The 12,495-nt window shown below is 39.0% G+C and overlaps 1 protein-coding gene across 1 annotated transcript; it reads left to right on the forward strand.

The window, feature by feature from the left end:
• Nucleotides 1-6,302, forward strand: ZBTB14 (zinc finger and BTB domain containing 14). The gene is made up of 3 exons (XM_041477759.1): nucleotides 1-126; nucleotides 2,223-2,291; nucleotides 2,705-6,302. Exons 2-3 carry the CDS (start codon nucleotides 2,289-2,291, stop codon nucleotides 4,046-4,048), a joined length of 1,347 nt encoding a protein of 448 aa, XP_041333693.1. The 5' UTR covers nucleotides 1-126; nucleotides 2,223-2,288; the 3' UTR covers nucleotides 4,049-6,302.
• The last annotated feature ends 6,193 nt before the right edge of the window (nucleotides 6,303-12,495 follow it).

Raw genomic sequence — 12,495 nt, forward strand, 5'->3', positions numbered from 1 at the left:
CCCCATTCCCTCCCTCCCTCCTTCCCGTCCCTTCCCCCGTCCCCCTCCCGCGCGGCGGCAGTGGCAGCGGCAGCCCCCCCGCGCCCCCCCGGGAAGCGCGGCTCCGCGCGCGCGGGCGGGCGGCAGGTAAGCGCGAGCCCTTTCCCCCTCCTCCCCGCACCCCTCCCGCGCCGCGGCCGGGCCGCCGCTGCGCTGCGCGCGCGCGCTCTCCCTCGCACGCCCCCTCCCTCCTCCTCCTCCTCCTCCTCCCTCTGCCATCCCTCCCCCGCTCGCCGCCGCCGTTACAGCCCCGGCAGCGCGCGCTGGGTGAGATGGCGCTGCCGCGGGCGCGCCCGCCGCCAGCAGCCCCGGCGCCGCCGCGCGCCTGCCTCCCGCGGGCGAGGGGAGGGCCGGCGGGAGGGGGAGGAGGAGGAGGAGGAAGAGGACGCGTCCAGCGGCGGATGCGCACGCTGGGGCGCGCGGGTCCCGCGCGGCGGCGGCGGCCGCCGCAACAAAGGGGCGCGCGGCCGCGTCCAGGCGGCGGGAGCCGCGCGAGAACCGTTGGAGCGGGGGAGGGAGAGAGGGAGGCACGGACGGACGGACGGAAGGAAGGAAGGAGGGAGCGGGGCGCCGTCCCCGCGCAGCCCCGTGAGGCGGCGCGGCGGGAGCGCCGGGCTCGCTCCGGAGAGCGGCCGCCTGGCGCTCGCGGGCGGCCGGTCCCCGCCGGGAACCCGCCTGCGCCGCGCCCGCGGGTGCCTGGAGCGGGCGTGCGCCTCCGCGGCCACGGGCACGGCGGCCGCGAGAGCCGGCGAGGGGAGGCACCGAGCGCGTCCCGGGCAGTCACAGCCCCGAAAACACCTCCGTGCGGCCCTTGCGGAGGTAGCGGCCGTGTAAAAAGCGTGTGGAGGAATAAATCTGAATTGCCCAGTGGAATAAGTAACCAGAGCTTTCTTAAATCAGAGCTGGAAACGCTCTGGGCAAGTGCCTGACCTGCTCCATTCGCAAAGGAGTAACTTTGTTCTTTGCCAGTTACACACCCTTGTATACTCCGCAGCCCTGTTTTCAGCCAATTACTTCTATAATTAGTTCTCTCTTAGTGTCGACAGAATTGCAGTAAAACTGCATGCTGTTTAACAGGACGGTGCAATTGCTGCTAGATTATTAGCAGTGACATTTTGCTGCTTGCTTAAAAAGAAAGCATTTTCCCATCTTGTGAAGAACTCTAAAAAGATCCCATTTAAATAGTTGTTTGTCCTACCATCTTCAATGCTGGACTGGTACATTTTCCTGGGCCAGCAGAACCAGACAGCCCGTGAATATATACAATATAAATATATACAATATAAATATATACAATATATATAATTTTTGTATATTTCAAGTATTTACAGACTTACTATCTAGCTATCTTAAAATTTGAATATTTAGGACTAAGAAAATAATTTTGGCCATCTTTTTTCACTTTATTTTAATTTTTCTGTGTAGCCAGGGACACTTTAGCAGAGGTGCCAGACCTGCAGAGCCAGGTGTTCCCATATTGTGTGGGACCAAGAGTTGCAAACCTGTCATACCTGTCATCTCCTGTTTCATATATGGTTACGGATAAATTAGAATTTAGGGAAGAAATTCCCAGGAGATCTGTGCCAGGTGGCACAGGATTTGTTCCAAAACAAGTATTAAATTTCCCTCCTCCTCACTATGTTTCCTGCTTTGGCACAATTAGATGTCTGTTGGGATTGAATAATTTGAAATTATGTGTCTTGCATTATCCTTCTGTTTTCTGGTATCTTCATAGTTTGGAAATCTGGTACACTTGTCCCTTTCCCTGGTCCTGGATGCGCATCCATCCCTGTCCCTGGTTTGCTGTCCTTGGGGTGTTTGGTCTGTCTGCCAGACCCTCTGCTAGGCTGGCTCAGCTCTCTGGTTCAGCAGAAGACAGATCACCTTCTTGATGGCTTGGTTGCTGCATTAATTGTGTGATTCCTGGGGAGGTTTTTCAGACCTTTAGATTTAGTGCAAAGTTAAGTAGCAGGAAAGTGGAACCAGGGAAATGCAATAGCCATAGGAAAGTTGGAGTAGTCCTCTACAGTTGCCTGTAGTGTCAGTGAAAAAATAACTGGGTATTTTAACAGTGTATTTTATCTAACTTTTAATAATTGAAAATGCTGTCTTTTAACACTCAAAATAATTTTTGGAATAGATATTATCATGTATTGAAATGTTATTGTCTTCCCATCTTTCAGGCTGAAGGTGGCCCATTCTGAGACTAATTTAATAATCATTTGCTTAGAAAACTTCCTGCATTGTTCATGGTAAGGTTTGCATTTGATATTTCAAAGTTAGTTTGTTGTGCTGACTTATTTAGAGTATTTCTTACACATTTTTAGTGTTAACATTTCCTTTAGCTATAATAATGACTTATGAGTGGGGTCATACATTTACTGAGAATTGGAGTTTTAAAGAGAAGGTTTTCAATTTTATGTAACTGAATCAATAAAGATTTGAATAATTGTAAATTGCATAACCTAAGAAAGACCTTTATACATTCACAGTTTTAAAATCAGTTTCAGAATAATGCTTTTAGCATATAACAGGGCTTTTGTGGTCATTTTATGCAAAAATAAAGTTGGGGGTGTTTTTTAATGATGGAAATTACTTAATCTCTTGGGATTTTGGGACTTAGATTGCTTTATAAAAGTTACAAAATTTTCCTGTTAATTTACAGGAGTTTTTCATCAGTATGTCTGAAACCATTAAATATAATGACGACGATCACAAAACTGTGTTCCTGAAAACATTGAATGAACAACGTTTGGAAGGAGAATTTTGTGACATTGCTATTGTGGTTGAAGATGTTAAGTTCAGAGCCCATAGGTGCGTGCTTGCTGCCTGCAGTACCTACTTCAAAAAGCTTTTCAAAAAACTTGAAGTTGATAGTTCGTCAGTAATAGAAATAGATTTTCTTCGTTCTGATATTTTTGAGGAAGTTCTCAATTACATGTATACCGCAAAGATTTCTGTTAAAAAAGAGGATGTAAACTTGATGATGTCTTCAGGCCAGATCCTCGGTATTCGGTTTCTTGATAAACTCTGCTCTCAAAAACGTGATGTATCTAGTCCTGAAGAAAACACGCAGTCCAAGAGCAAGTACTGTCTAAAAATGAACCGTTCTATGGGGGAACCCAATGATACCCAAGATGATGAGGTGGAAGAGATTGGAGATCATGACGACAGTCCATCAGACGTGACAGTGGAAGGCACTCCCCCAAGTCAGGAAGATGGTAAATCACCAACCACTACCCTGAGAGTGCAAGAGGCAATTCTGAAGGAGTTGGGAAGTGAAGAAGTTAGAAAAGTAAATTGCTATGGCCAAGAAGTAGAGCCTATGGAAACAACGGAATCTAAAGACTTAGGATCTCAGACTCCTCAGGCACTCACATTTAATGATGGCATAAGTGAAGTCAAAGATGAACAGACACCAGGATGGACCACAGCAGCCGGGGATATGAAGTTTGAGTACTTGCTTTATGGTCACAGGGAACACATTGTATGTCAGGCTTGTGGCAAGACCTTTTCTGATGAAGCACGTTTGAGAAAACATGAAAAACTACACACTGCAGACAGACCATTTGTTTGTGAAATGTGTACAAAGGGCTTCACCACGCAAGCTCATTTGAAAGAACACTTGAAAATACACACAGGTTACAAGCCTTACAGTTGTGAGGTGTGTGGGAAGTCTTTTATTCGTGCACCAGATCTAAAAAAGCATGAAAGAGTTCACAGTAATGAGAGGCCATTTGCATGCCATATGTGTGATAAAGCTTTCAAGCACAAGTCCCACCTCAAAGACCACGAAAGAAGGCACCGAGGAGAGAAACCTTTTGTCTGCAGTTCCTGCACTAAAGCATTTGCTAAGGCATCTGACCTAAAAAGGCATGAGAACAATATGCACAGTGAAAGAAAGCAAGTTACAGCAGCCAATTCCATCCAGAGTGAAACAGAACAGTTGCAGGCAGCAGCCATGGCTGCTGAAGCAGAGCAGCAATTAGAAACTATAGCCTGTAGTTAAAAACTAAAGCAGGAACTTCATCAGAAATAATATAAGAAATGAAATGGAGCAAAATCTGTTGCTGATATACATTTAGACTGAGAATCTTTTCAAGAAAGCATATTTTTAGAGGATTTGAATGTTACATAGGAATACATAGCGTCGCTTGGTTAGGATTTTAAAACATTTCAGAGATGGGTATTCTTAGAATGTGAAACAGTTTCGCTGTCACTAGCAGTATAATGCACTAATAACTGCTTTAATTTGAGAATGTGATCAAGTTCTCTATAGCAGGGATCATCACTGGCCGATGCTTTGCTTCATCCCGTATGGAATACTGAATACAATGTAAACATTGCAATCAGTGAGAATCAGTGAGTTATGTTTGAAAACACTGAGATCTCAAAAATCACAAACATGGAAAGAAAGGATTCGGTTTTCATAATTCTTAGGTGTTGTACCTACAGTTTTTTTTGAGAAGCATACATTGAGTTCCTAAGCTTTTTAATTCCTCCTTTTTTCACCTAATGTATGTTGGTACAACAGAGTGTAAAGGAGGATGGTAATCAAAATGAAATTGCTTCTTATTCCATTCCCTCAGATATCCTCCTATTTTTATAAAGGTGGCAAGTTTTAGTAAAATACTTGCATTCTTGAAAAATGCATTATTCACAGGGATTCTGGCTGGCAAAGCAGAAGTGTCATGGCATTCACCAGTCCCTTCTGTGGGCAAAAATGTCTGCCTCATTTGTTTTTATGTTCACTTTTATACAGTGCCCCAGAGGTGGGACTGGGCTGCAAAGGAAAAAGGGTGGAGCATGGAGGAGACACACTCCTTACTCAAACCCAGTAAAAATCAGTAAAAGCTAATACAGCCTGAGATGTTTTTTTATTATGCAACTTTCAGGTCATCTAACCTAGCACAGTGAAGGCAGAGGAGTATCTGCACAAGCAGGTGACCAGGTGTCACTGCCAGACTCCTGAAGCTGCAGCCAAGGGTGTCACATACCTGCCCTCAGCTCAGCTGGGGTTTGTGTTGTGGCTGATCATACAGCTCATAGGTCCTGTTCAAATTTAAAAGGTTCCACCTTTTGACACACCACCCCTCATTAAGAGGGAGACTTCAGTGAATGAGTTCTTTAAGAATTGATCCTGGGTGAGCATTCACTATTTGTCAGTTGCTTAGTCTATTTCTTTTAAAACCAGCTGGGGTACATACTGATAATAGTTAACTCACCGAGTCAAGAAAATAAGTGGTCTTTGGATTGCAGTCTGCTACTTGTGGTCATCAAGAGAAGACACAATAACAGTGGCAATGTAATCCAAAGGTATATTGACTCTTTATTTTAAATTTGTAAATACTACAACTGTTGTGAAAACTTCATTTGAAGTTGGAATGGGCAAAAAACACACTCGGGCACATGGTTGGTAACATTGGTCACTTGTGATACCTATAGCATATCAAAGTGTTAGACCAGTTTCTGATAAGTTACTGTGTGGTAGATCACATCTTGCTTTTCTAAATAGAAATTGAAAATAGTGTTTTTGGAACTGTTATATCGAACTTCAATTATTGAGGGTTTTTTATTTGGTTGAGGTTTTTTTTTTTTTTTACAGCTTCATTTTGTTCATGAATTCATCAGGTTAAGCAGTTATCTTTAAATGCCAGTAATTGTTCAAACGCTGGTCTGTAAATAAAACATGACCTTAATATTTTAGAAAATGTAAACTTTGGACCTTTACCAATATATTTTTTTAAAATGTTGCTTCATTTTACATTCAGTAATATTAGTTTGTAAACAAACTATACATTTTGTACCTGTGCAACATCAGAGGATGTGTATTCATTACATTTTATTGGTTCTCTTGAGGAACATGATAAATGACCATTGTTAAAATGTTTTTCTGTATATGATCATAGATATAAAGATAGTAGGTCCAAAATAGGATCTACTTTTTTTTTTTTCTAAATATATTTGTCTTGCTATGTTTTCTTATCTGAAATTGTGTGCACTTCTTCCTAGGTAAGTTGGGGTTGAAAAGAGTGTACAAAACAGGTCTCTTGTGATAAGAGTTCAAAAGTGTAAAATGTGAAGAAAGTAAATTTTCTCAAGGTCTGCTATGAAGAATGCAAGAAGCCATGAGCTTAAATTACAGCAATAAACAATTACGTTAGGGGAAAAAAACCCCACCTTTTAAAAGATTTTAATAATGAATCACTAAAAGAGAATGCCTGGGGAGGTACTGCAATCTCCACTAGTGGTAACATTAAAGAATGGGTTAGAGAAACATCTATTAGGAATGGTTTAAATATGGTTAGTTCTGCCTTGAAGCTGAGGGATAAGCTCCATAACCTGTCAGGAAGATCCTCATTGGGATTTTTTTTTGAAAGTAATAAATTCAAATGGAGCTCACTGGGACAGCAGACACTGGAGTGGAAAGACCGAACTCAAGTGTCACAGTTAAAGAAAATTGCTGCTGACTTTTGAGCACAAGTAATCAGGTTGTGAATTTGAAATTATTATAGAAAAGCAGGCTCACAGTGGAAAGTGTGAGAACATTGTGTGTTACATCAGAGTAGATTCTGCTTTTGTTACAGCTTATAGCTGTAAAAGTTACAGGTGTGAAAGGATGGAGATATCCTTAGCTGTATATATATTCTTGTTAATCTGTTCTAAACTAATCTGTATATTCTGAAGAAATGTTAGCCTATCTATTGTGGGGGTGTGTCTGTGAAGTTCAGGTAAATTTGTCTGCATTTTACAATGCTGCTGCTCCCATCTCTCTCCTGTCTGTGCCAAAAGACACCATGCACAAAAGCAAGTGTTCATCAACTCCAAGCCAATGAGGTTTTCCAGTGTGATAAGCTGTAAGGTATGACCTGTGTTCATTGAAGAATGGGCACTTTTTATTTTTGCTTAGACAAGGATGGCATCTTCTTTTACAGTTTGAGACAGTGGATGAGATTCTGTCCAATTAATGGAAATTCTGCTGTTGGTTCTATTTGGGCCAGACTAGTCTAACATCCCTTAGAAGGTTTTTTTTTTAATTATTATTATTATTTTTTAAGAGAAAAAAGAACAAAAATAACACATTTTGAACTGCGATATCTGCTTAATTTCTCATCCTAATCCTATTATCCATGGATATGCTGCTGATTATTTGGCACAATTCAGTTTGGAAACTAGAAGTTCAGGAAAGAATACCTTTCAGCCCTTCTCCACTACCCAGCCCTTCTTTTACATACTGCTCTTGTCAAGATTTTTTAAAATATTAGAAAATTAAGCAAATCACAATTAAGTGAATACTTGTGGGTTTGGTTTTTTTTTTTTTCTGCTTCAATCTTTTAGAAAGGTTCGGACTTGGTGATCAGAGTTTTAAAGCTTGTTTTATGAAAAGAAATTCCTCATGCTTACTTCAGTAGCAAAAGTTTGAGGTCAGCTTCTATTTGTTCCAGTAAGCTACAGAATGCTAAATACTCCTCAAAATCTTGCCATTTAGGTAGCCAAACTGGAGTTCTTTTGAAGATCAGGCCTCAGTTTTCTAGTACAGAGATTTCTTTCATGATTCCATTAAGTAGGGATACTTAAAATTAATAGACTTTTGTGTGAAATACAGAATAAAATATCAGATTATATCAGAAAGTCTACCCTAAAGTTAGAGTATACTTTTAGTGGCAGATTATCTTTTATAAAGTATTCTATTAATACATACAGCTGTGGTGTTATAGAGAAGATAAAGCATTTATGAAAGAGACTACATCATCTACTATGTGCAACAGATAACTTTTCTGAATGTAAACATTTACAGATAGGTACAGAACAGGATAATTCTGCCTGAACAGTAAAGACAGATCGAAGGAATTTTCATCTTTTTCTGTTAGTCCTTAGATCAGAGTAATGTGCCCAGTCAGCCAGAAATGTGAACATTTCATTAAAAATTCCATTACAGCAGTTGGTCTGTCATTTGTCTTCATATAGATCTAAAACAATTATAGTAACATTCTTATTCATTTCAGAACAGATGGAGGATTTCCATGAATAGACTTGTTAAATACGTGTCGTAAGAGTTGAGACACCTATTCTCAGGAAGTATTTTAAAATATAATGTAAGAAATCTGAAATAACAGAATAGCTAAAAATAGTGATTTATACAGTACTGATATGTTTTCCAGTGTTTTTCTCTCCACTGTCCTTCTATATTATTTTTATTTGCATGCCCTGATCATTGAGGTATTTATAGAACTCTGAAACTTGGTGAACTTCAGTGGTTCCAATATGAACAGCAATGCAACTCTTTAAAATAGAAATAATATTTTTAAATCTGGTTAATAGATATTTTTAAATTTACTGGTATTTTTACTATTTAGTATTTAAGCATCTAATTTTTATAGGTAAACCTGAAAAACATGTGGACTGTATGAATAAAGATGTACTACATCTGATCTGTTTGGTATAGGGATATCAAAAACCATGGCCAAAGCAGAACTTCTGGATACCTGTATCTCAGATTCTTTCTATGATTTTTTTATAAGTCTATAGTTTGAGAGCATGAGTTTGTAAAATGAGTGATACTAACAAGAAATTAGAATTCTTACTGAATCAAAATTCCAAATGTATTTTCTTTTTGATAATACTGAGTCCCTTCAAAGAAGTATAAAGAACAGTACTATGTGCTACACATTAGGCAATAGATAGATCTAAAGTTGTATTTTCATTCAGAAGTAAAATAAATTCATAGATATGATGCATTCAATATAGATCATCTTCATGAAGTCATTAAAACATGAGAGCACCTTTTCTCTTTTTCCACCAAAGCATGAAAGCTTTTATGTTTAGAAAAATGTGTTTTCTGATGTAAAGTCATTCTGTTAAAAACAATAACCAAAACCACCCAAACGCTACAGTGCTTCCACTTACAGTTTTCTGACCTCCTCCCAATGGCCTGTCTATACATGTAAGTAATCTGTATATGCAAGCAACATAGAGTATTTTTATCTTTCAAAATATTCTAAAGACCAAGATTCCCTGCAGCTAAGTTATTATTCTTCACTAATAAAAATCTTTTTTTTACCCCCAGGGTAGAGGGTACCACAAGCAGTGCTTACAGGAACAAAGCACTGTAGTGGCATTGCAAATTGCTCAGACAGGAGAATGGAGTATAGTGGAGCTCCACTGGTGGAGCTTCCACTAGGGTCAGTGAAAGAACAGCCTCACTTTGGAGCACCTTAAGCTATTGTGGAGCTGCCTGCTGAGACAGCAGCTCTGTGTTTTGACTGCCATAGTGAAACTGCAAACTGTTGCTAAAAGGGGTAATCTCATTTTCTCTTTTTCTTTTCCTGTTACCTTTTGCACCTGTTTCTTTCTTGTTTCCTTCAGATTTAGTGGCTTTTGTGGCTTTAAAATAAGCCAGTGAAGTGATGTTACATAAGAAAGCAATTCAATGCTTAAGTGAGTTAGTTTTAAATTGACCTACCTTGTTGAACAAATTCATTAGGTTTGATCCAAAGTGAGTGGCAGGAGCACGTTGCTGGAGTTAGGAGAAGGAATGGAGCAGGGCTTGCCCAACTTTGGCACCATGTTAAATACAAGGTTGTGAAGCACAGCACGTGTTGCACAGTGTTTGTGAGAAGCTGCCAGGCAACAGAAGGGATCAGACACAATTTTCTTGCAGCATCCACTGCTGGTAGTCTTCTGGGATTTTGAAGAGGGTGATCTGTGTGTGTCACTTCTGCTTCTTCAGGAAAATGGAATTGGGGGATTGAAATTGGGGGGAATATTTTTCTCCTTCTCCTTTGTTGTTTAAATTAATCTCCTCCTGTTTGCCTCTTATCCAACAGTTCTGCATAGTCTTGAATGGTGGCAAATGTCTCAAGTTAAAGAGGAAGTGTTCTTAATAGAAGACAATAGGTATTTAGTTCACTGAAGGACAAAACTAGAATCCCAAAAGTATAAAAAAAAAAAAGCATTTTTCAACATAGGTTAATCTTTGCAAGTATTAGAAGTAAGCAGTATTCACTTGATAGTAATTTATATCCGGTGTAAATCTGGTTTAGAGACCATGCTGGGAAAAAAAAAAAAATCACTCCTTTTAGTTAACGCAGATAATATATACCCAAAGTATAGGAATAGATTCTGTATTTCAGCTAGACTGCTTTTATAATGATTTAATTTTCTACCTTTTCAGTTTAGGGTACTGTGGCAAACCTAAAGTTTGATTTTGGCTTATTTTCACCTATAAATATGAATCAGTTTAAAGGCCTGGATATAAAAATTGTAGGTTTTCTTACATTTCCACTTGGTATTTGACATTAATGAGTTTTGAATGTAATTCTTGAGTTGTGTAGCTGAGGCGCCAGAAGGCATTCCTTGTTAAGAGTTGCCTTCTTTCAGTGTAAAGTTCTTCCCTGGAAATGAGTTCTGTTTGCTGATATTTCTCTATGAATTTAGCAAGAATTTTTCTCCCATTTGAAGTAATAGCATTTAAATATTTCCTTTTTACAAGGTGCATTATTACAGCTATTACTGATTTTGATAATTCGCCCAAATTCTCCAGTAATTCTTATAACAAGCATGGCCCCTATATTCTTGCTCTTAAAGTATAAAATAGAACTTATACCAGGATTTGGAGACATAAATTTTGTAATGCTGGTGTAAGGTTTCAGTCTTTAACTTTGCAGGACTGTACAAGAAATCTTATACTCCTGAAAAGCAGTAAGATCTCTTTGACTGCTTGTATTGGAAAGAGTTGATTTTTTAAAACATTTGCATATGTATATTCTATTTGTGTTTCTGGATTTTTTTATCTGAGATCAAATAAGGAAAAATGATTCAACAGTCCATTTGGAAAGTAGGAAGGAGCAGTTCTACCCTTTTTATGTCACAGGAGTTAAAGGTCTTAACATAACTGGGCTTGGTTACAGACTAACAGTTATCTACAACTCTATATAGTAACAATTAAAACTTACAGTTTTAAAGAGCCTGACAGGTTTGCTTATGCTCAAGCTTTGCAATCCAGTCTGCACAAAAAAACCAACCCTGAAATACGTGAGAAATGCTTACTTTAAAATGTCATTGCTGCCATCATAATCAGACGTATGTTAGACACAAATGTTTTAAATGAAGTGAACAATTACCCATTTTAAGAGTCTTAGTCAATGTTTTCGATATGAAGAATAGGTTTCATTTTCCACTTCAATAATTAACTTCTATCCAGATTTCTTGCAGATCTCTCATTGTTTCAAGGATTCAATGGAGTCAGACAGGAGCTCTGATTTGATGGATGTGATAAATTCTACAGGTGTAGGATTGTCCTATTGTAGATACTTTCCAGATGGACATGGATTATGCTCTGAGAATCTTGCTAAAATAATTTAAAGTTTTAGAACTCTACTGTTTTAAATCCTTTCTTTTGTGTCGAAGTTGATGTTTTCAAACTTTATTTAAAATTAATGTATTTATCTTGTTTGTCCACATTGCTTAATCACCATTCTTTTGACTTTATAGGGCAAGTTAGGAAGCTGTATTGTGTATTTACCGTTTGTATTTCATATTGCTGCAATTCAGTATAATTTCCCCATTCTCAGTTCTTGAACAATCTAAGCTATTTAGTAGCACATTCAAATTATGACTTTGATATTTACATTTTACTGACCTTTTTTCTTTTCTTTGAGCATTAAATTAAGCATGTGGTTTAATATTTAGGTTTAATTTTATCAAAATATGTAACTGATTGATTGATACTCTAATGGTATTTTTTTCTAAGCCTGGAAATCTTCAGTCATTCTAAAGTTGACTTTTCTTCTTCTTAGCTCATTGGCTAGCTGTTCTTCCCTGGGTCATAAATGCTTCTCTCCATTTAAGTTCCTTCAAAACTTGAGAAAAAGGCCTAATTTTATGACTTGTATGTCAAGTTAGACACACTAATAAGCTGTGGCATGATCACAGTTTTAAAACAATTTTCATAGATAAAAGAAAGACACAAAAATATTAATTTTTAGTGAAGCGAATGTTTTGCTGATAGGAATACAAAAGGTCTGATGATAAGAATTTCACTTGAAGGAGACTTCCAACTCATCCTATGCATTTTCAGTATGGTGCAGAATGGTATGGCCTGGTCCATGGAGACATGTCAGGAGACAGGTCACATAACAGTGGTTGTGTGTGAGGTCCTTTAAAACCTCTGCGTATCTTTCACAGTGTCTCTGCCAGATCCAAAGTCATTAGCCAAGGACTTGACTGGACTGAATTCCTTGCTGTATAAAAGAATTCCTGTGTGATGGAAAGACTCTAAATTTTGGACTGTGACTCATTCATCTGTCTTGGTGAAGGGACTGACAACCAGCAGAGGTGTGGCAGGTGGGAACAGCGATCACTTTAGCTCCACTGCACAGTTGTGTATGTAGTAATATTTTAGGTGAGTCATTGAATCTTTTATGTAAACCTCCTGAGTTTATCTAGGTCTTAGTT

Source organism: Pyrgilauda ruficollis, unplaced genomic scaffold (genome assembly GCF_017590135.1).
Source record: "Pyrgilauda ruficollis isolate IOZ18807 unplaced genomic scaffold, ASM1759013v1 scaffold41, whole genome shotgun sequence".
In the NCBI taxonomy this organism is placed as follows: domain Eukaryota; kingdom Metazoa; phylum Chordata; class Aves; order Passeriformes; family Passeridae; genus Pyrgilauda; species Pyrgilauda ruficollis.